The following is a 24,519-nucleotide window of genomic DNA, read 5'->3' as shown; positions in this document are numbered from 1 at the left end:
CAATTCTCATGAAACCACTTATTTGAACAGCAAAGGGCAGGGCCTCTGCAGCGTCAGGAATGATCAAGTTAGCTCATTATTTCCATTCATGACTTGGATTGTGCAATTGGAAGATTAAATTTATGAACATGTTTCTTTTCTCAGGAGAGGAAGTTTGTGAAGGGAGGGCAGTTTGTAACAGCCTCTGAAGTTACATCAGTGCTGAGTTGGTGAATCATACTGCACATGTCAGATGCCTTTGTACAGCTGTCAGTGAACCCAGCAGCAGATGCACTGCACACATTGGCAGGTGTCAAAGGCCATTGAAATCACCTGTGGCCCTCAGTTAAAGGATACAATCAAGGTTAGTTGGAACAATGTATGAGCAAAAGTGTTGTGGCTGTCCAAATTTACTGTTACCCTGAAGCCTCATTCGTATATACGCCTCTTCTTTCAGTTCCTCCTCTCTACCACTGTCATCAACAGTCACATCAGGACTTCACAAGTGATTCACTCGAAATGTGTTTCCTGAGAGCAGTCTTTCAGTGAAAGCTGCTACGGATGTGTTGAATGGAAGTCAGAGCAGAGCTGCTTCGATTTCTGTCGCACACTGTTTCAGTCTCAGTGCGCTGCCATTGTGTATCTGTGGGCGGGGGCAGGCTCAACTATTGTATGCCTTTTGTAGGGGGTGGTTTCGAACAATACTTTAAAACTGAGCTTATGGTCAGTTCCTCTGTTGTTTGTGTACTCAGGCGTTCCTCTTTGATTTTTATCACACTGCAGTTCTTCATTCAGAGAACCAGGAAATAGACATGTCTGCATAAAAGGATCATTAACTCTGATTAATTGAAAAGGAATTTCTGTATGTTTACAATCACAGGTTAAGTCAGTCATAATCACACATAGCAGTCATTTTCCTGTGTCCTCATGCTCAAGGTTGGAAGCCAAAATGCAGTTGGACAACTGTGTTTTAGGGGGTGAGTCATATAAATGTGCAGTTTCTGAAAAGTTCTACTGCTGGACTGATCAATAACTGGAGGGAAAATCAAAAATCTGTCCATATTTCAAATTTAAACAACATAAACAAACCAATGTGACACCTAGAGTCTCGCAAAATAACATTACTATTAGCTGAGATCTGGTTGAAAGCTAATATCACGGTTTGTTAGTTTTTCTGAAAGCTTTAAGACAGACTAACTTAAAGATGTTATGAGGATGATCTGTTTTGATTGGACTGGCTCGCCACCTTCTGGCTGAAGTCTCACACACACTGTTGTGAGGATGTGACTTTTAACCAGGCGTGTTTGTTTTGGAACAATTTTTTTGTTCAAGTCAACTTTTTACTGGATACAATGCACAAATAAAAAGACAGGTATCTATCAGTACAGTTACATAGTGCTGTTGTTTGAAACGTGGCAACAAGCAAACATTGTAAATTTGTACGGTACTTCAGTGGCCGGCTATATGTAGCGTTGCTAGCAGCCTGGTGCTACGATGTGTCAGTGGGATGATGTGACAACAAGCAAATTGTCAGTTTGTACAGTAGTTTAGAAGCCATCCATATGTAACACTACTGACAGCTCAATGCTGAGACATGTATGTTGGTGTTAGTGAATCCTGGTTATGTCCTGCTAGTCATCTACCAATCAGAGCTAACGTAACCTCACTCTTCATTTCATGGATGGACTCTCAAGTTTGAACAGACCACTGCAGAATAACTGTATGTTGGTTGGAATGAACATTATCACAAACAGTTTAGCACTTAAGCCTTTAGCTCGGACTGTATCACGCTCCTGTTTAGCTTTCTTCTGCTCTTCTCACCTTTTTCTGTCTGACAGTTAGGCTCCTGTGTCCACCATCACTACTAAAGTAATCACAGAAATCATTTTCAAGCAGAGAAAAACAGATCTCTCTTCTCACTTCTAAGTCAGCCTGTTTGGTGGTGTCATAAAGACTTCGACAGGCTAATCGGGATGCTACAATGTATGAGCTACGAAGCATTTCGAAATAACCTATAAAAGTTGCTGATAATGTCAATTTAAAGTGTGGATTATAATTTGCCAAATATCTAGAAGAGAGACTTTTTAAACATTAATTTGAAATTTCTCACAGCCCATTTAATGTTGGCTTGAATTAAAAAACAAAAGTGATATTTCATGCTTGCTTACATTATTTTGACCATGGTTATACTAGCATTAGCTTTATCTGAAGGTGGATAATAATGCAGGAAATGGCTTCTATGTAACAGTGTAAATTGCTTTATGGCAAAAAGCACCGTCTGTGGCTATGCTCGCGACATTTAATGCATACACACTTGCAAACACTCATACAAGTTAAAACTGAGTCACTTTTCTCACACCCCAGGCAGCTGCTGTGTGTCTCTGCCCACATGTTTCCATAGAGCTGGGGATTTCACGGATGGTATGTTCACTTTACTTAAAGATTCAGAGGCCCAGAGAAAAACTCAATGAGAGCTGCACTCTCAAGTGTTTCTCATCACGCTTGTATAAATGTGTTTCATCAGCTGCTGTAGATATGTACACAATCTGTGGAATGAAAATACACAAGTTTTGACTACATTTGGAGAGTGTAATTACCACATACAGCCCACCAACAGTTAACTACTGTTTTCTGCTTCATAATGAATGATAAGAGTCACATTTAACAGAGTCAAGTTCTTTGTTTACACATATTGAGCTGGGCAAAGCTAACAGGCATCCATCCTCAGCAACATTTTGACCATGCATGCAGGAGTGCTTACAGACATGACACTGTCTGGACTATGAAAAAAACAACAGAGAACTCCAAGGAGGAACTTAAGAAATTACAACAAGCTGATGAAATAATGAAGTTTATTCAGCGTTAAGGTAGGAAAGTACAAAACTTGTTTTGGAGAGTTTTTTAAAGAACTATTTGATTTTATGTGTGTTTTTGAGTGTATGTCTTTGGCCAGGTGTGTGACAGAACAATCAAAAAGATGTAAGAAGCTGTTCTCATAAACCAAGGATGAAAAAAACATTTAAGATACATGTTTAAAAGAAATAAGACTTAATACCTCAACTTTTGACGAAAAAATGGTATAAATGAATCTTTGTCTGTTTTATCATTGACTGTTAACATTAACCTTGTTTATTCTTTAGCTCCTAACGTTTGCATGTATAAACAGGTTTTTTTAACCATAAAACACTATCTGCTTTTTTAATTGTAATATTAAACTAAATTATTTTTGGGCATTAAAGATTTTAAAACAGCATGCCGTCTAACATCACCCAGCAGCAGCTGTTTCAGGCATAAAACATAAATCTAAAGAATGAAACAGTTTCTTCCCTGATGGGGCAAGTTGTTTCAGCAGGTTACCAAGAAATCAAAAGCTTTAACTTCAATCTGTTATACCAGCTGAAACCTATCATGGTAGCTTCAACTTTTTTCAAACAGGTCATAAAATATGGATGTGGCTTGAGAGACTTGGTCAAAATAACAGTCGCAATACAACTGTCTACTGTTCACAATGTGAAAGAATGATCATATGCATAAAACTGTACAGATATTAAAAAAATTACATCAGTGTTGAGAGTTTAAAACCTGTAAAATATGAGCCTCTGTGGTGCATTGGGAACACTTAATGAGAAATCAAATTCATCATTGCATATAACGTACTGTGTTTGAGTGTGTACCAGCTTACTCTGCACCACACTGTCACAACCCTGCCCTTTCCATTATCAACCCTTGAATACCTCGGGGGGTTTCTAACCCAGGACAGTGCATCCTCCAGTTGCCAATGGCAACAGGACCAAAAAACCCTTGGCTCCTCCCTCTGCCTAATCTTCCTCTGACCAGTTTCTGTTCTGTTCATCATGGATAAATTTCTCCTCCTGATTTCTTTTCTTTTCCATTTCTTTTAAACCACGGTTGTTTGATTAAATGATTTTCTGAGCTTGTCTTCACAAGCATTTCCTGTCCGATGACATCCTTCAAACAAATATGCACACACACACACACACACACACACACACACACACACACACACACACACACACACACACACACACACACACACACACACACACACACACACAAACAAAAGAGACTTCAGATTGGCTGGGTGAGCTGGTGCTGTAGCCCAGAACGTCTCAGTGTCTAAGTTGTCATGGGCCCTGTATAGACAGTGCAATAAAACAGCATGCAGAGTGTCATTCAGCTTCCAGGCCATTGTAAGCTCCTCAGAATCAGTCTCACTTTGCATCCCTTCCGCCTCGGACAATGTGCTAATAATTACAGGGAGCCTGAGGCCTGCGCTTGTTTTTGACTGTAAAGTTGTGCAGTGGGAGAGACGTGTGCTGCAGCATTGATAGAAGCCCACAGATGTCACAAGTCGATCCTGTGGATTTAGTTTTTTTGCCTCCTTGAGTGAGACATTGAATTGAAACTTAAATCAAATTGAAACTTATAATAACTACTTGAAATGAATAAAAGGAACCTTAACTATTTTCTCAAGACAAACTGGATACTTCATTACAGATAACAGTCTGAAATAATTGGTTAATATTGAGTTTCACTTTGTGAGAGGAAGTTACTGCCACATTAGATGTAACAAGTGGTACACCACTGCACAAGATAGACAGTGTGATTGTTCTTGTTTGAAAGAAGAGAAGAAAGCAGTCCAAAGTAAAAGTCTTAAATGGGATCAAAGTAGTGCTACACTCTGGAGGATAATGTTCCCTATTCACATGGACTGTAATAACCTGGACCTTTGTGTTGCTGCAAAACTTTCTGAGTGTTCATAAAACAATCAACAAGTGTCACTACACCTGCCTTTAAAGCTGTGCTGATAACACCTGTTGTATCGAGGTCAAAGGTCACAATTCATACTTTGTTTAATAATTAATAAGACTGTGGTGGAATATCAATCACGCGAAACAGGGAGCCAATTACTGTAAATGTTACCCCGTTTTTAACCTACTTAAGCACAGACACACACACACATACACACACTCAAGCACACAAACACATAGAGAAATAGATTCACTTACACAGCTTTCATCCCTAAATAACACACAACACTAAATCCAAAAATAACCCACCACACACAGCCTCCTTGCCATCGCCTATTAATGACCTGTCTGAAGAACCATCTGCTTTTGTTCAGCTCTCACATCAGCAGCTGTGTGTATAGCCTGTGTACTCGGATCGTGAACATGTATGGCAGGTTGTTGGCAGGTGCTGCATGCTGCTCTGTGGTTCATGAAAGGACTCAGTGTGCTGCGAGCTATCAGAGGAGAGCTACTTGGATCAGCAGTCTGTGTTTAAGCTGAGCTGCTGTTGTCTTGCTATTAAGGCTGTTTATATCATATGCTTGGACACTGTCTCCTGTTTCTTTAAAAGATTCAAGTTCTGAAGAGCTGGTTCTCTTTTAAAGGCTTGAATTTCATCAGTTCTGTACATATAAGGAGATTTAAAAAAAAAACAGGAAATCTAATTTGGATTTCAAAGTCCAAGTTACAAAGTGTTTGGAAAAGGTGGTAAATAAAGAAGGAACCATATAAAAATCATGAAGTTTGACAAAAAACAGAAGTCAGTTTAATGTAGTTGAAACCAAGATCAAACATGTTTTAAGGAAATAAAGAAAATTCTGTGAAATTAAACAAAAATAAAGTAAATCAGGACAAAAACAAAACAAATGAAAGCACATTTTAAGAAGTATGGGGTTTTTCGTTCACAATCTGGTGTTTGTATTAGACAAAAACGTCGATCAAATGACACCTGTTTGTGGGGTGAAAAAGGAGAGATGAGCTAGTAGAAGTCTGATGGGTAAAGAGGATAAAGCAGAACTGTTGTGGCTATGACTTGGTTCTTTCAAGTTTTGTATAGTTTGCACATTACGGCACACTGTTTTAATTCAGCTGTTGAATATGCCTTAGCTGAACAACTATATAGATCTCAAGGTGTCTCTCTGATTTTAAAAGCTGGCAGTTTTTGTATTAGAGCCATTTGTTTGTTCTGTTGGAAGTGCTGAAACAAAAAGAAGTATATGGCCCAACGATCTAGCTCCACAGTGTATTTGTATCACATGTGCAGCGGCTTTATTTGGTCCTTTTCAGAGCAGGATTTGGCTTAGAAGTTCTTATATGAAGCCCTCAAATGACTTCCTTACCTCCTGCTTCTCACATGATCCCCAGTCATCTTTCCTTGTCTTGCGGAACTATGATGATAATCTCACGTAGCAATTATATGCAATCAAAATGCCCCCAAAATCAGCGCATATTCCAAAACAATTGAAACCCTGCACAGCATTCTGTTTAAGCCATCATCCACAGTTTATGCAATCAATTGCCGCTGTTTCGAACCCCATTTATTTTCAGTGTTTTGCAACAAACCTGTTTGTGTATGCAATTAGTCTCCCCTGCAGGGAGCCACAATCACTTGCAATGAGCTTGATATGTGTGTGTGTGTGTGTGTGTGTGTGTGTGTGTGTGTGTGTGTGTGTGTGTGCCCTTACAGAATACAGGGAATATGCTGAGCCATCTGCAGTATCATGCAAGAGTCTGCTTTCTCATTACACACTAACACACACACACCCAGCAGGCATGTGTGCACTCGTGCAGCACAGGTAGGACACTGTCTCTTTTGTTGCGAGGACTCACACCGGCAGACAGTGGTTCTTCTATATCAGAGATCATTTCAGGATTTGCATCAAGGTTATATAGAAACTCTTGCTGCTCTAGTTGGTTTTTATCATACCAAAACAGTATCGGGTGTGGCTTCACAACTCCATCTAAGCCTTTAACCACAGTCAGAAGAGATGTGGTGTCTAAATGACAGAAATACCTTTCCTTTGTTTGCACTCATCTCTATGGCAACTTGACAAAGACTCAGCAGCAGATGGCTGTGGCACATCTCACCAGTCTATGCTGGCCAGCTTGAATTCATCTCTTACTGTTTTCTTTAAAACATCCAATTTCTGGCAAATTTACACGTGACAAAACCAGACTGAGGAGCTTAGCCAAGCATTCATACGCTCATAAACTCACAAATAAAATAAATCTAAGTATCAATGCCGGAGACATCCAGTTGGGACATTGTAATGAAATCTGCCTTTTATTAGCAGTATCACACAACAATGTGAGTATGATGTTTACGATTTCAAAGTTAGTTTTTAAATTTGATTATGCTCTCTGCTTTTGATGATCTGAATCACTTGCCTGCCTTTTCCCTTTTGGTTTTAGAAGTTTTAGAAATTCAATATTTTGTTGTTACGGGGGGGGGGGGTTAATTGTGTGTTCACAGGGAGATCCACTTGGCAGTTCTCCAAGAAAAGTTTCATGCTTATGTTTCCTTTGGGTATGTGCTTGTAAATGATTGGTGTCCACTTCTTCTGCTTTGTTTTGCCTGACTTGAAGTGCATAATAACCCGGCCAAAAGCTGCATAATGACAGCGGAGATAATGCTTCCCACATGTTCACAATTAGGCACAAACAACCTTTTCTGTGATTTGTTCACCAAATATGGTTTTAAGATGAGTTGGTACACTGAAAACTACAAATTCCTTTCTAAATTGCCTGATCTGATCGCTCATAACCATGCAAGCATCATTTAATGAAAAAGACAAATGCCATAAATGGAGAACTGAAATGAAAATGACACATTCAGTTGATCTATATGAGTACAGTATTGATTTCAGATTCTGTTTCAGTGAATACAAATACTAATCAGCAGAGAGCCAGCAGAGACCTCACTGTAATTAACTCTAGAATATGTCTGGATGATGAAGCTTTCATTAAACAGAGCTGCTGTCTATGAAAATTGTCATGTCCAATCACTTTTAGTCATTACACCACTTTCTTTCTATAAAAAAGAGGAGCTGGATAACAGAACTGGTGAAATCATGGAAAACAGTCTTCATGTTGACAGCTTTCTTTCCATTTCATTTCAGCTGGGTAATAGAGAGAGCCGCAAGTTTTCTGTTAGGACAAACTCTTGTCCTACTAATGACCCTTGAGAAAAGCTGTAAAGACATTGCTCTGCTGGGACAAGTAAAGCTCTACTTGGTCATTAAATGTAGGCCTACTGATTACCTGATGCAGAGTGAAATCTATGCCAAAAGAGTTCTCTTCTCATTCTGAAGTCCTGAACAGTTAAGACTGAGTAAATAATCCCCACAGTGCACCATCCAGTGGTGTGCACCCACACTGGATCCTCTCCCAGCTGATTGATTGTTATGGCCGTAAACTATGTAGATTAAAGAGGACTGTGAGGATTCCTTCATCTCAATGGAGGCTCAAAATATCTTCTATTTTAATGCAGGAATTTAGCCAATTAAAATGACAGCATCTAAGAAATCAGAGGGCAGGGGAAAGAGACAAGTGAAATGTGTGATATTGTGAGATCAAGAGCGTGAGGAGGGTGTGACCTTAATCCCAGAGTGGGAAAGAAAGAAATACACACGCACACATCTGGTCCATCCAGTTTCTACTTTGTATGTCAGAAGAAAAGAATGCTGGGGGTTAAATTTCTACACACGGTGAAACTTGTGTACTGTTTTAGACCCTTATGAGGTGAGTCAGCACTGCGGTTAATTAGTTACTCCGTGGCTGCAATGGGCTGTTATTCATATATTTTGGGTGGGGTTGTTGTTTTCTGGTTTAAACTGAAGCTCATTTATGAGTCATCACCCCCTCTTAAGTCATGGGCAGCTTGAAAGAAGTTTAGGAACTATGGTGAATTTGTAGCATGACTGTTTCCAGTTTGAGTTTGTTATATCACTTATGCAATCCTAGTACATTTGCACAAGCATTTTTTTTTTAATGACACTGGTATATCTTGATAGCAAGTTCAAATGTCACTACAAACCAAATAGTCTTGCAGAAAACTGTACAGTGCCTTAGTGCATTCACAGGCAAGTTGCTACATGTTAGGCTACACCACCCAGAAAGAACACCAAGAAGACTACTGTTTCACACGAGGACAGCCATGTCAGTGTGGATGCTGCTCCTATAGTTTCTGTACCAACATTCCAGTCCTGAGTTCAGTAAAAAATAAAAAAAAATCTGCAGGAAAGGTTTTTCATTCTCATCAAATAACAATGAACACCAATCAGGTTTTTGGATGAAAATGTGCCAAGCATCTGACTTATCTAAATGAAATGTTTCAGTCGTGCCAGTGCTGCAACAGAGCAAATATACCAACAGAGAACAGTGGGTGTAAATGAACCAGTGCACAAGAAGGAATGATGACGAGGCACACAAATCAGTCTGTGTAGTTATACTGGGCTAACTTCATAGACTTGAAAGTTGGCAGCCGATGTGCACTGCCCTCATGCGGTCACAGTACTGTGAGTAACTAGATAGCCAACACACTGCTGTTAGTGTTTGAGTCAGGGAAGGAGAGGGAGGGAGAGATGGAAGTGTGGGCTCCAGTCGGCCTATATCTGTCTCCCAACTCCCACGTGAAAATTCAGACAAGAAGAAAAGAAGGTGTCTTGTCTGGGGCTCAGTGGTGACCCACATCCTCGCTACACCACACCCCCGAAGCATCTCATTACGTCAGACTCCATAATGAACCACGAGATAAGAGCTGTATAGTTTATATTTGTAAAATTTAAAGACTTAGTTTCTTCCTTTAAATGTGCCAGGACGGTTGGCACGGCAGTATATGTCTGCACATCCCTGGATTCCGAAATGTCTCATTTTGTTCTATCGGAGGGACCAAGCTTCTCACCAAGGTTACACCCATTTCCCTTTCAAGGGGAAGTTCATTATAATCTGCATTTTATATACTTACAACCTTGCCTTTTCTCTTTATAATTAAATATAAAACATTCAGAGTCTTTTGAAAGGCAAAGGCAAAGCCGAATTTCTTTATCTGGATCTAAATTTGTCAATTATTTTAAGCTGTCTTTGAAACAACTACCCCTACGAAATATGGTATGCCCCACTCCCTGCCGTTAGCCGTTGTTGTACCCTATGCTACCGAGCAGAGATGTTGCGTTACTAACTAGCTTCCGACTGTCGTTTTAGCAATGAAAAGATGCTTCTTCACGGGATTAAGACAGTAAAAGAAAAAGCAAAAAGTCGGGAAAAACTTTGCCGAACTATAGCCAAACTTTAATTGACGAAATCCCAAATAACTTCCCTTCAGTTTCGAGTGTGTTAGCTTTGTTTTATCTTCCCACTATTGCCATTGGACGCGTTTTTTTCTTCTGGAGGAGTCCAGTCTGATGAATTCACCAAAAAGAGACGGAGATGATGATGTGCCCGTTAAAGACCCGGTAAAATACGGCGAGTTGGTCATTTTGGGGTAAGTCTTTTAAAACTAAAACCGATATTAAAATTGTGTGGGACGAAGAAACCCTCCAGCGGTTTATTACTGTGTAAATGTAGCGGCACCTTCAGCACAATAAACCAACAGATGACGTGTGAGATTAGCTTTAATCCACTGCTTTTAGTGAAAAATCCTTATTACTGAGGTTTTTAAACGATACAGCGTGTTTATGCTATCATATTTATCTTCAATTTTATATTACTATCGTATCCCACTAGTAAATGGCAGCGTAGTAATGCAACAAACTAACTTTATGTTCCAGTGAAAGCATGTTTTCTCAACTAATCCTCATTTAAACACGATGTATGCTCCCCTTACATGCTTAGGGGGCTATATGTGCTACAGTCAAAGCATATATGGCTACTACAGATCTAGCCGCGTTTCATCAATGGTTGTAGTGAGGGTAAGCAGCGCTGGATTGCTCAGGCTGAAAATCCCAATGATGTCATACTACCCTGGCTCTGTGACTGCTAAAAAAAAAAGTAGCGAAGAGGCTGATATCATTGTTTGAAAAATGCATGCACTATGCTCGTATTACTTAGTCATGAAGCCGTGATGTTACTAGTTAATAATCGTCGCAGCCAGATGACCATCCATGCCGAGGCAGGAGAGGCAGGAGGATGAGGAGGAGGGGAAAAGCCTCTACTACATCACCAGCACAAGAATACACAGTAGGCAGGATGTGCTGATGACAGCCACCAGCTTCAACAGTATTTCCACCCCTGCAGCTCACACTGTGCTGGGTCTGCAGGGACTAGAAATGCCACAGCACACACACTGTGGCCAGCCTTACACAGGCCTCCCTGTTGTCCCGCAGAGCTTCCTGTGTATGCCAAAGATAACTGACCTAATGGCCTATCTCTTCCCCTCCGGCTGAACATGGAGAGAGGAGGCTGTGGGCCACCGGCATCAGAATACTGATTAGTGTCCTGCTCGTCATCTGGCTGTTTGAACAGAGCGGCCCTTTACATTCTTAGATCAGAGGAGGAAGTGATGATTTAATGCGTAGTTTGAGGTTTCGGGTATGCTACTTAAATATGAGACTGCTCTGCGGTGTGCCTCACGATTCATGATGTGGCTAAAGAGAGATCTGGAAATGAACTTGCTTACTTTGAAATTGAGGTGATCAGGTTTGGTTTGATCTTGCTCTGAGGGTGATGGCCACAGGCTTTCACGTATCAAGTCAGGGGTGTAGAGCAAGAGCTTTGTGATGAATATGTTTTGTTATGTTTGTAGTTGACATTATGCTAGAAGATAGTCAAATCTGATTTCAAAGGTAAAGGATGCATCATTAATGTCATTATTAACATGATCAGACAGGCGATAGTATATTCAGCAGCAGGATTTGTGATCTGTCTTCTGTCTCCTTACAAACAGCGGGTAACTCTAACAGCACATCCAAAGTGTCAGAACAAGCTGTTCTATCTGCTGCTTCCTGTCACATTTTATATTTCCCTTTCCTATTTGGTAGAGGTGTGTCAAAATTTTTGCATCTTTTAGTTCAGTGATCACATGCCCCATGTGGTCGATGTCTGCTTCCTGCAGGCCATGTGATCTTTGCAGAGGCAGCAATCGCTTATTGTCCTCACTTTGCCTGGACACCATGTACAGCAACTCGACTGGCTCGTAACCCACTGCCATCACTATTAAAACACCCTTTTGGTCTTTATATTTATCTCCCCCACACCTCTTTTTTAACTCACTCACACCAACATCTCTGTCGCATTCCTGTCTCCCACCCGGTCTGCTTCAGTGTTCTGCTGAGTGCTGACTTTCACAGAGCCAGGCCTCCTCTGTGTCTGACCTCAATGAAAATAAACCCTTAGTTGAGGGGCAGAAGAAGTGAATATTTCATATTGTGCTTTATGATGTATGCACATGCGTGTTGCAGGCCAGAAATGACCTGGTAAACTGCACTTTTTTTGCAGCTGCTCATCCTCGGGCCTTTCCCCTCAACCTTTAGTGTTTCCGTCTGCCAGAGTATTCCTGCACCTTGCTCTCACTTCATTTTGCTCTCCATCTTCTGTCTCTGTCATGGTGCTGCTTTTCCCTCTCCATAAGCTGATTTTTTCTCTCCTGTGCCCTCTCATCCTCTCTCCCATTTCACATCTCCTGCCTTTTAAGCAGAGCCTGCAGAAACCAGTTCTCATGTGTCGTCTTGTCCTGACCCAGTACTCGTCCTGTCAGACAGGGTCCAGTTTGAGCTGACAGGCAGGGCCACACAGGGAGCAGTTAGCTCTGAGTCTTCCTCTGCGATTGAACTTGACATTTATTAAATATCACATCCAAATTTCCTCGGTTTGAAGGGTTTTTCCAAGTACCGCACTTGATCCCCCTCCAACATCCTGCTGACTGTCTGCCCTGATCTGGTCAGAGTTTTTTTTTCCCACGGTAAAAAGTCTGTGGTCCTGAGATTCATGAAAGTATAGGTCATTAAAAATGCATCATATCAACAAATCTCCTAGAAATGGAATAGGTTTTATTAACCAACACCAGTTCACACTTTAGACTTGCTGGGTGAAGAGCCCAGAAGGAATAAAAAAAAAATCATGAAATATTCATTCATCCTAAGATAATGTGTTTTTTTTTGAACAAGGTATTTTTTGTTGATTTTTTTTTTACATAACACAGAGCAAAAAACACCCCTAACGTTGAATTAACAGCCAGACAGTGTTGCAGATATAAATATATAGATATATATTAAAATAAAATATAAATTAAATAAAAAAAACCTTCAAATTAAAATTAATAATAAAAATAATAATAATAATAATAATAATAATAATAATAAAATAGATACAATAAATCAGGTAGATAGATCAACAATAATTACATTTGCAATTAAAAAAAAACCAGACACATAAACAGATGTACATTACATGCATAAATTGCTAGGTGGCATGTTTTCAACAAATGTTACAAATGGTTGCCAAGTTATCTGAAATGTTCTGGTGCCCCCTCTGATTCTATATCTGATTTTCTCTGATGTACAAGACACATTACCTCCCTTATCCACTGAACATATGATGGGGGTACAGAGTCCTTCCATTTTGACAAGATGAGTCTTTTGGCTAAAAGGGAGCAAAATGCAATCATATTTCTTGACTTCTGTTAACAGAACTGTTTACTGGCATCACGCCAAACTAAGATAATGTGTTTAATAAAAAGTTTTTTCTTTCATTCATTGTTATTTTAAGTTTCCTTTTGCTACAAATCAGGTCAGAAATCTTGATGATTAGCTGAGATTCTCTCTTAAGTCCCTGCCATCTGTTCACTTTGTGTCTTATCCAGTTGACTTGTAAACACATGCAGTTTTTTCCTCACCATTCCACTGCAGGAAAATGTGAAACACACAGAATCTGAACAAAAATTTTTAAAAAATTGAAAATTTGCTTGAAATGTATACTTTACAGGATATATTTTTTTCTTTTATAAGAAAATGCAGTTGAGGAGAATCAGGAAATATTTGGAGCAGAGAGTAGAAAAGAATCATGGCCATGAGTTGAACTAGCAACTACTGCAATGACTACAGTAGTATCTGTGTATTGGCCCCACAGTTTGCACCATGAAACCAACATCCACAAGAGTTTTATTTTTGTCCAACTCTGGTGAGATTTTAGATTCAGCACAGAAGAAGGAAAGAGTTCACATTGAAAATCATAGAAACAAAAATGAAAAACGAATATTTTCTGACAAAATAACTAATGGTAGTGAAAGAAGTCATTTCAGATTATTTTTTCTCTATAATAACCTCCAGTTAAACATTAATGATTGTGCTGAAAAATGGCTGCAGCTCATGCAGTTTTAATCCTTAATTCTCTGCTGATTGGTTTGTCTGATGGTTTCATTAACTAAGGCAAATTAAAAAAAATGCTTGGTCATAGTGGGCCAAACCAAGTGTGATGCATCAAACCCTTATCAAAGCATTCAGAGTGTAATGATGGAAAATGGAGACATAGCGGGACGTTTTATGAGCAGCAGATTATCAGCAGAGTCTTCATTTTATGAAATAATGAATAAATCAATGTCAGAAATTGTGATTGATTTCTTTGTAAAAGGCTGCTTACTAAATTAACGAAAGCTTCAGCTCTGGAGCACCAGACTGACAGAGGAGGCCGTAGTGCCTTCAGACCAGCATGAGACACACCAGAGCTGAAGCAGATGCCCTCTGATCTGATCATTTCTGGATAGCAGCACAGACCCTCTTTGTTCCTCTGAGTCTTTCTGCCTGTCGGCCATGTACTAAATGTTGATAAGAAAAGACAGTTTCCTCTGTTTGTTAAAATCCTCCTGAAACAATCGCACAACCTTTTCTGTGACCTCTGCCATGGCTCCAACATGGATTAGACCAGGCATGGGCAAACTACGGCCCGGGGGCCACATGTGGCCCGTTTAACGTTTTAATCTGGCCCGCCTAACTTGAAAAAATTAAATGAATAAACTTTGTTAATGTTTTATTTTCCCTGCAATTCTGATGTTTTCTATATAGAGAGATCACATTTAATATCAAAATATCACACAAGCAATTTTGACACAATCTTTTATTATTTTTTGTTTTTTCATTTTTAAAACCAGGACAGAAAAAAACGTGTTTCCCTATTTTTCAGTAATTCCGTTTTTCCGTTTTGGTTTTAAAACGGAAAAACAAAAAAAACAAGTCAGTTTTTTTGTTTTTTTGATTTTGTTTTGAAACAGAATTACGAAAGAACGAACCATACACCGATTAAAAATCCCATTATAATTCCATTCTCTCATATTCTAATTTTAATTTCAAAACAAAATCAAGACAGTGAAAATATAGACCGTTACTTGTTTTCTGATTTTTGATTCTAAAACGGATATGGAATGATACCCTGATAGTTACCAAAGCACTCCATCCATCTGCTCCTGGTCCGGCCCCTTTGTCAAATGTTAGAACCCATTGTGGCCCACAAATCAAAAAGTTTGCCCACCCCTGGATTAGACAGAGAGAAGAATAGAGTCTGCTTCTGAGTCAGTATTAACACCACAAAAATTCGAACATCATTCCTCACTCACTTTTATTAAAACATGAAAACAGAGGAAGGTTGGTCTTGAATTATGAATTGTCTGAGTTAAGAAAACACTAGTTAGTAGCCCAGTGAGAAGAAGCTGAATCTTTATGTCTGTTCCTAATAATGAAAACAATGAAGTAGGGCTGGACAATTAATCAGATTTTAATCGTGATTTCAATTTTGCCATCTGACAACCATAAAAACAATATAATTGAAGAAAAACTATTAATGTGCCACACAGTGTAGATGTATGCTAGTTCTTGTGCTTCATAGCTCTTCTGTGTTCCATGTGCAGCCACAGCGAGTGTGTGTGACTTATGTGTATCAATAATACTGTATGTGCCACTTGCTGGTTCTTTAAAGTTGTGTTTAAATCAGTACTGAAGTTTTTGAATAAATGAATAATTGTGTATATTAATTGTGATTTCAATATCACTTAAAATAATCGGGATTCTTATTTTTACCATAGTCGCCCAGCCCTACAATGAAGCATCCTGAACCTTGGTTGAGGCACTCACTCAAGGTTATATGGTTGAAAGTATCGTTGGATGGTGTCACAATAATGGTACTCTCCTTTTCATTGACCTCACTTGTCAGTGAGGACGAGTCTTTCTGAACAGCCTGGGAGTGAGGTCAAGTGGTTGTTTGATCTTTAGAGCCGTAGTTTAATGCAGACCATGAGCGACCCTGCTTGAATTCATACCAAAGAATCTTCAGAAGTATTTTCCGTTGTATCGTCACTTGTCTTGGCAGCACTATTAAATGTGATGTGTAATACTTTTTCCCACAAGTGGTGATACATTATACATGCAGTATGCAAATAATTTAAGTGTTTCCCCACCATAAAGGTTTCTCAATAAAAAGGGACAAACAAGAAATAAACACCTTCACGTCTGTAAACTTTTGAAAATGTGGCGATACATCTGACATGTAATCTAGATAATCCTGGTCAATAAATTAACCCTGCATTTATCTTCCTTCAGTTACAATGGCTCTCTTCCGACCGGAGACCGTGGGCGCAGGAAGAGCCGTTTTGCTCTGTACCGACGAGCCAAAGCTAACGGCGTCAAACCCAGCGCTGTGCACATCCTCAACACCCCTCAGGACAGCAAGGTACGTGTGTGAGTGTTTTTGATCTGAGTGTCATGTTGATTTCCTTCCTGCGACTTCCTGTCGTCTTATTAAAATGAGGTAGAGGAAGGATGACTAAGCAGGAAATCCATCTTTATGTGTATGCATGTATTTTTGTCCACCTGTAAAGAAAGGCATGATGCTTTTGTATTACATTATAATAATCATGCAAATACATTTTTATAAGCTTGTTGGTATGCAGTGATTCATGTCATGTCAGTATGTTTTTCTGGCAAGTCAATGAAAGACTTTTCCAAAGGAAGATGACTAAATCACCTCCGCTTGTTGCTGTTGTTGTTGCAGGCTGTCCACAGCAGGGGGCAGCACAGCATCTCCTTCACTCTTTCCCGAAACCAGACAGTGGTGGTGGAGTACTGCCATGACAACAACACAGACATGTTCCAGGTACAGACACACAAATAAATACAGAAAACAATATTTTTTTTCCTTCTATCAGGGCTCATTTTACTACAAAACAATCTTAGTTTAGAGGGCAAGAGCTAGCTTCACCTAAAATATGCGGTTACATAACTCCATCAAAGGAGGTAGGCTATTTTGGCTCTCCAACAGGAACATTAGGTCTACAGACCTAGGTGGAAAATCTCCAAGAAAATCTATTTTTATCCACTGACTGATCTGTCTTATAATTCATAGACTGGTATCATTTCCATTCAGTGATGAAGTGTCGCTCCACAGTCATAGGGAAACTTTGTACAGAGCCTTTACCCTGTGCAAAATCCAACAGCATCCATGCCACTGGTGTGAGGCTCAAACTATCAATAGCTGTGGAGCTAATAATGGATTTCCTGTGCACTGTACTCTGCAGATTGGACGCTCCACAGAAAGCCCCATCGACTTTGTGGTGACAGACACCTCTGGAGGGGGGAAGGAGGGAGAAGATCCCTCCATCGCCCCCAGCACCATCTCACGTTTTGCCTGCAGAATTGTGTGTGAGCGCAACCCACCTTACACAGCACGCATCTACGCCGCTGGCTTTGACTCATCCAAAAATATCTTCTTAGGGGTGAGTAGACAGACGAGACAGTCACTCGTTAAATTGGACGTCGAGCAAAGAATATGCTGGAAGAATATCAGAACAAAGATTGAGCCAAAAAATGATCAACTGATTATTTAAATGTGCTTGTTCCATGATAGGAAAAAGCAACCAAATGGAAAAACCCTGATGGACATATGGATGGTCTAACTACCAACGGTGTGCTTGTGATGCATCCAGAAGGGTTCCCAGAGGACCCCAAGCAGGGTCTGTGGAGGGAGATCTCTGTGTGTGGAGATGTGTATGCCCTGCGAGAGACTCGCTCTGGACCCAGCCGGGGGAAACTGGTGAGCGTTGACCACATCCACACTTCTGTCTGGCTTCATCGAGGCTGTGAAATACACAGTACGTGTACTTTTGGTTTGACATGAAGTGTGTCTGTCCTCTTCAGGCAGAAGGTGAGAGCAGCGCATTACGTGATGGTTCCCTGGTTGACCTGTGTGGTGCCACCCTGCTGTGGCGTACAGGTGAGGGATTGATGCGTGCTCCCACTCTGCGACACCTTGAAGCACTTCGTCAGGAGCTGAATGCATCCCGACCTCAGTGTCCTGTGGGCCTCAGCACACTGGCATTCCCCAGCCTTCCACGCAGTCACAGGTGTGTTGTCAAAATCTGTTTGTAAATTAGAAAAGAGATGATGATGAGTTTTGACTGAGATTCGCGAAGCTTATTCAGCAGAAAGGTGACAAACAAGCAAGTGAAGGATGTTCAGATATTTTTGTACATGCATGGAAAGGTAGAACTCCTGGCAAAGAGGAAAGAAATGTAATGCAAATGCAAAAATGACACCCTGTTGATGTGTTTTACTTCAGCCTTGAGGAACGTCAACCCTGGGTCTACCTCGCTTGTGGCCATGTCCACGGACGCCACGACTGGGGCCAAAGATCAGAGGGAGAAGAGATGCCAGGGGAAGGTGAGGGATCTACGACACGCCGAGAATGTCCCCTTTGCAGAAGCGTGGGTCCATATGTGCCGCTGTGGCTGGGCTGTGAGCCTGCGGTGTATGTGGACGCTGGAGCCCCAACTCACGGTTTTGTGCCGTGCGGCCACGTCTGCTCAGAGAGGACAGCCAGGTACTGGGCAGAGACCCCACTCCCCCACGGGACACACGCCTTCAGACCTATCTGCCCCTTCTGCTCCACTGCCCTCAGCACCCCTGGCTGGACACGGCTCATCTTTCAGGGCCCGATCGACTAGTTGCAACTCCTCAGCAATCACTCTCACTCTCACACTAGCAGAAATAGAATAAAGCCCGAGCTCCGTTCATGATCAGCTGCTGATCAGTTCATGTGTGTATATAAACTGATCAGCATCGTTCCTGAATGAGCTCAGGGCTAAACAGTCCTTCCCCTTGGTTATCCTTTCATGCTTGCTGATTGGTATAGGATCTTGAAGAATTGACAAAATGGAGACTTTAATTTCCTCGCACCTCCACTTTTGTCTTCTCAGCTCTCAGAAAAGTTTGCTGTTTCATTCCAACCAAAAAAAAAAACACAAGCTGGTTTCACTCACCTCCAACACTCACCAAAAGTCAGCTCCCATAAACGTTAACACGTGTACACACAGGAGCTGGAACAATGCTGCTTGCCCCTTTTTTAACATTTATTTAAGTTTTATGATACAAAGAACATCACTTTCATGAAATGAAAATGATCCCAAATGTCTGTTTCAGAAGCCATGTATAAAAATTACCCAGTAGCTTTTTGCACATAAGAAAAGAATGGCCTTTTTCTTAACTGGTCTGCAGCATTTGTCTGCCCTTTACTCAGTGAAACGCCACCGCTTGCACTACTTGGCCTGATATCTGACCACCTCCTTAATTTTAAAACATGTTACTGTAATTACTGCTAAATGCTGCAATTCATTAATGATTTCCCTTTAATCACTTTCATCTTTGACTCACACTCTTTTCAGAGATTGCACACAGACATCCCCAATTTTCCTCTTGAATGAGCGCCAGTTTGTTCTCATGCTTTACTCTCAGTAGACTTTGTAAAGTACTAAGGGTAAATGTGTGAGGTTAAAGAATGCTTCTTTGTTTACATTTTAAGAGTTTCACAAAGGAAATATAATCCAAATCATCCACACAGTTTTTATCGTCATTATCATCATGCATCCTTATAGTATGAAATCTATGCAGAGAGACCCCATCCATGAGACCTCTTGTGTAGCAAAGGGTTGGAATGAAATCCTGCAGACTGTTTGATTATCTCCACATCTCTGGAGGGAACACTCCACACTGTCAGATCACAACACAAAGACATCACCTGTTGAGCCCAGATCTTATCCTGATCATCAAGCGGAGTGAGGATAAGCCAGGGCAGGGAATAAAACTGGGTATAAATCCACTATATAACTCTCTACAGCAATAAGAGCACTCTCATAGATAAGCTAGATGTTGTACTATGTTTAGCCAAGAGTTAAAGTCGGCAGTAACTTCAAACATGGCTGAATGGTTTTTTTGGTTTAAGGGCTTAACCAGAGGTGTGTTCAATGTGACAGTTAGTGATTAAAGTGTGTGGTTCAACCAAAGTACTAGAATATAAAGATGAGCAATTAAAATCATGATGTTTATTTAAATTTCAGATGCATCAGTAAGTTAAGCATGCTAACACAAGTTGGCACAGTGTGAATTTGAACACACTTCTGGTTAGTGAATTACGTGAAACAGGGTCCATGTCAATATGATGGAGTGTCATAAAGGTTTAAACTTGTATAACCTCAAAAGAGAACCTTTTCTGTTGTTTTAAAGAGACGTATTTTGTTAGGAAATGGGGAGGGATGTATTTGGGGGAAGGGGAGGAATTCTTTTAGGTGTTCAATGTTTAAAAAAAACTATTTTTCTAACTGATAATTGGTTCTAGTTAACTGTTGTTACTCAGTGTAAGCAACTTCTGTATGTTTCTGAATATTCTCGTGTGGTAGGTGTAGGAGAGCTTGTGAGTGAGAAAACATTGCCAACACTGTGTCCAACAAACACACACTTAACACACTGCTACCGTTAAACATTGCCCAGACAATGAATGTAGCCAAATACTCAGGCTATATTTAGCCTTCCCTGGTGCTCATATTGAATGGTCTATATTGTGATACTATTTTTGTAACTGAATATTATGGTGTAGCTTGGTGATCTAGCTCGAAGAAAAAAAAAATCTGAAAATTCAATAATAGCCTCAAGTATGGAAGACGTATAACTGGTAATACATGCTCACATGGAAATTGTGTCTAGCTTGCATGTGCTGAACGTACACATACAGTATGTACACTACACGGACACTTACTGAAAACTTTGCACGGTTGACCGCCAACCTGGTATTCATGCTGAAAATGTTTGTTGCAGACCAAGATGTCTTCCGAGTCCTCGGTTTTTCAAAATGCAGCTTTTCTGTTTAGTTTGATTATGGTTTATTATTTCTGGGAGACGTATATAACAGAACAAAAAATAGAGCAGGCAAGCTTCAAAAAAATCCTCATACTTGATGGATGTGTGACGTTTGTGAATGAAACCTATTGAACCCCACTTTGTACTACTATGCTAATGTTTTTCACCAAATTCACTGCTGAAAGATGTCCACACTTGTTTTCAGTTTGTATTCAGGCCGCTAATGGATTAGTTCACACTCACAAGAAGTCAGCCCTCTGTTCCCAAATGCATTTGTGTGTCCATTCGAAGTCTAAATACAAGCTGGAAACTCCCTGCAGTGCAGTGGATAATGGATGCAGTGTTGATAATTACTGTAGCTCAGGATTAGGGATTTCAGATTCACAGCTGGTGAGGCCTAAAAACGCCCGGTGGAGGACAGTTTCACTCCAAAGGTCTTTGAAATGCAGAACAAGACATTAGATGTGAGGGAACAATCTGAAGTGAAGGCTAAATCATGGAAGGGATAAAAGTCCAGGATCAGTCACACAAAGGAGGTCTTGTGAGTCAAGCAGGCTGTGAAAACATCTTGAACAGCAGCCTTTTAGTGAGTACGCCAAATCCAACAAATCCTGTGTTTGAAATGATATATATAAAACGACTAAAGTAACACCATTGGCATGTGAATGGAAGAAATGTTGCTGCACCCTCATCAGCTTGTAGTTGAAGACGTTTATTTATTTTTGCTTATTTTCTTTCTTTATCTTTGTTTAAACCACATTTGAACTCTCTTTGGGATTTAGGTGTCCATATGCAATATCCTGTCTTTTGGTTTTTAGATCGTAGAATTTTCCAGATACAGTATTTTAGCGTGGCGTTGAGCTGTTTAATACCACCAGTAAACATCAGTAGCTCTTTCTTAACCTTCTTTTTTAATGTTTGTATTAATTGACCTTTATTCCAGATGGTAAACCTCAACTCATGAACTCATCCTACAGATGAGAGAGTAGCTGATACTTATTATACAGCATCAAAACCTCACAGTTATTAATGCATTCCTTTACATACATCTGTGTTATGTACTGCTGTTTTGTATTATTTTATATCATACTCTCCTGTAATCATCCGGTGCACAGACAATCGCTATACACATGTCAGTAAACCCGTTAAAAAAGTGATTTCTTCTCCTCTCTGCCTGTTTTTGAGAGCTGTCTGGGTAGTTGCAAATATGAATAAAAAGCATGAAGGCGGCAAAAGCACAGGCTGCAAGTTGTCCTTCACGTGTGCCAGCAGAGGGCGCTGTTTGCCAGCTCTGAGGCTCACAGTGCACCACATGCACAATGATGTGGTTGCTCTTGAGTTGCATCACCTCTTTAAAATAATCAGCCGTTTAAATGAGCACTTTTGGCAGTCATCTCTATCTCCACACAAATATGATAAGAAGCTGAAAAATGTCTGAAAACCTCCAAACGCTTCATTTAAAATAGCAATGAGAGAGACTTAAGTTCGCTCCTTTGCATAGAACTGAGGATGTCTGCTGAGTGGTTTACTAAGACCCTGCGAGAGTAGTTTTATTCAGAAGTTTGTTCAGAATTACAGTATTTTACTTCTTAACCTGGAGGAGGAGGCTTTTTTTCTATTCAAAGATTATGAAGCCCTTTTCATGGGTTTCACACATAGACTTTAGTGCCACACTGCATTTAATCTCTTCCAAAGCATGGGAGAGAGAAACCAAAAGCCTCCTCACTGCTCTGAGAAAAGACTATAAGACAAATACATTGTTCTACATTTTAAAATGGTCAAAACATGCCAGTAAACCCATGTGTAAGATTGTTTACCTAAAAATGTTATCCAAAAGTAAGTGTGTCGAAGTCATGCATGTTGTATGTTAGTGTGTGTGATTGGAGACGGCTCCAACCACAGAACTCGAATAGGTATCAGTTAACAATTGTCTCAATGTTTAATTTTATTCAATTCTTGACACTTAAAAGGATGGCTGTGTTACTGCTGTTACTTGAGCCTGATTTATCTGAAGACAAACCAAAGATGCTTCTGACAAAGTGTCTGATTTGCTGAAACAACATGAATTTTGAATTGATACACAAATGGGGTCAGAACAGAAAATCAGATTGGTGAACTCTGAGGAAATATAATGACACTCAATCAGGTAAATGGGATTACAGCCCCCTGATGGTCCCTGAACCACAGTAAGAACAAGATATCTGTAAAATCACCGCGTAGCAAATTCATTGCTTTAACTTCATGTGGGGAAGGACCTTGTTATATATGATATGAAATAAATGTTGCACTGTTATTGAGCTGCATGCATCTTGGGTTAAATTCAGGTTGAAGAGTGAGGTGTAATGTATTGTCAGTGAGTTGGTAAAGCAGATTAGAATGCTTTCCACCCTGGGGCTTAAATTTACTGTCACTACCAGCTCACTTTATATTTTCCCCTTATTTTTTCATTTCACACCAAATCAATGTTGGGATTTTATGGATGTAAAAAATATTCCTCTATTGGTAATAGTCTGCTAAACTCACAATTTGATTTGCATCCATAGTGAGTGTTGACTCATTAGCCTTCTCAAATTGACCTGTTTGAGCTATAGCATAGCTGTTATAACTCAGTAAATGGGGAAACTTTCACAGATGACTAAGTAAATGAAGTCAAACAGATCTACATTACCCTGCGGATCACCTTGTTGAGTTTTTCTGCTTCATTTGTTCAACACGATAATCCCTCAGCATGTCCCACAAAGTACTACTCTTTTGTCAGTTGTTCAACTCTATTTCCTGGGTTCCCTCCAGAATCAGAATCACATTTATTTACGAAGTATTTTCAAGAATACAAGGAATTTGACTCCGGTTTAAACTGCACTCTCTCAGTACAATTGTTGTTAATAGAAAGACACTAAAAGAAACACTAAATATTACATAAAGTAGAAAAAAATAGAGCTTAAGCAGTAGTGAAAAAATACACAATTACAATAATAAATAAAGAACTTTGTAAAGAGTAGAATAAAAATATATACACAGTTTAAGGTAAGAAAAAATAGTGCACTGAATAGATGTCAGAAAAATGTGCAATTTGCAATAGAGAAATGGAAGATGAATGTGCAAAGAAGAAACAGACAGGCTGTAGCTGTATATGAGGTATATGAGATGTTGTTTTAAGGCAGGTTAAGTGTTCATCAGTGATACGGCCCGGGGGAAGAAACTGTTCCTGTGTCTGGATGTGATGGGGGAGCACAGGACAGACTGGATGATGGAGGTGTAGAAGATGATGAGCAGATCCTGGGGCAGGTTGAACTTCCTGAGCTGTCTGAGGAAGTACAATCTCTGCTGTGCCTTCTTCCTGATAGAGTCTACCAGCACCAGTTAGACATGACGTCTTCTGGCAGATATATATTGTATTATATTGGTTCTCTGATGTCAGTGAGTCATTTACAGGAAAACAGCCATATCCCACACAACAGTTTGCACGTCATAGCAGCTGTGTGCTTTTATGACATCACCAAGTGGCAACCTCCATTACTGCAAAATTAAGCAAATGGGCAAGTGCAACAAAACTGCAGATCCTTGAGTTTTCACTTAAGACATGCTCCAAAAGCCAAAGGAACCATTTTCAACGCTGAGATGTT

At 40.0% G+C, this 24,519-nt stretch overlaps 1 protein-coding gene across 1 annotated transcript; it reads left to right on the top strand.

Moving 5' to 3' along the window:
• The first annotated feature begins 9,929 nt into the window (after positions 1 to 9,929).
• Positions 9,930 to 22,053, top strand: LOC141801949 (E3 ubiquitin-protein ligase pellino homolog 2). Its single transcript, XM_074685293.1, has 7 exons — positions 9,930 to 10,272; positions 16,313 to 16,442; positions 16,764 to 16,865; positions 17,287 to 17,484; positions 17,616 to 17,801; positions 17,906 to 18,111; positions 18,327 to 22,053. The coding sequence occupies exons 1-7, from the start codon at positions 10,193 to 10,195 to the stop codon at positions 18,709 to 18,711; spliced, it is 1,287 nt and encodes a 428-aa protein (XP_074541394.1). The 5' UTR covers positions 9,930 to 10,192; the 3' UTR covers positions 18,712 to 22,053.
• Positions 22,054 to 24,519: the final 2,466 nt, after the last annotated feature.

The sequence above is a fragment of the Halichoeres trimaculatus genome, unplaced genomic scaffold, assembly GCF_033239565.1.
Source record: "Halichoeres trimaculatus isolate MK-OKI-2021-1 unplaced genomic scaffold, fHalTri1.1 fHalTri1_scaffold_13, whole genome shotgun sequence".
Classification (NCBI taxonomy): domain Eukaryota; kingdom Metazoa; phylum Chordata; class Actinopteri; order Labriformes; family Labridae; genus Halichoeres; species Halichoeres trimaculatus.
The sequence above is the reverse complement of the archived record's forward strand: the minus strand, read 5'-3'. Positions and strand labels throughout refer to the sequence as shown.

Excerpts from the sequence above, each read along its gene's own strand:
- LOC141801949 (XM_074685293.1), top strand. The coding sequence starts at position 10,193 with ATGAATTCACCAAAAAGAGACGGAGATGATGATGTGCCCGTTAAAGAC. Across the intron at positions 17,485-17,615 it reads CCAAAAATATCTTCTTAGGG|GAAAAAGCAACCAAATGGAA; the intron begins GTGAGTAGACAG and ends GTTCCATGATAG. Across the intron at positions 18,112-18,326 it reads AGCCTTCCACGCAGTCACAG|CCTTGAGGAACGTCAACCCT; the intron begins GTGTGTTGTCAA and ends GTTTTACTTCAG.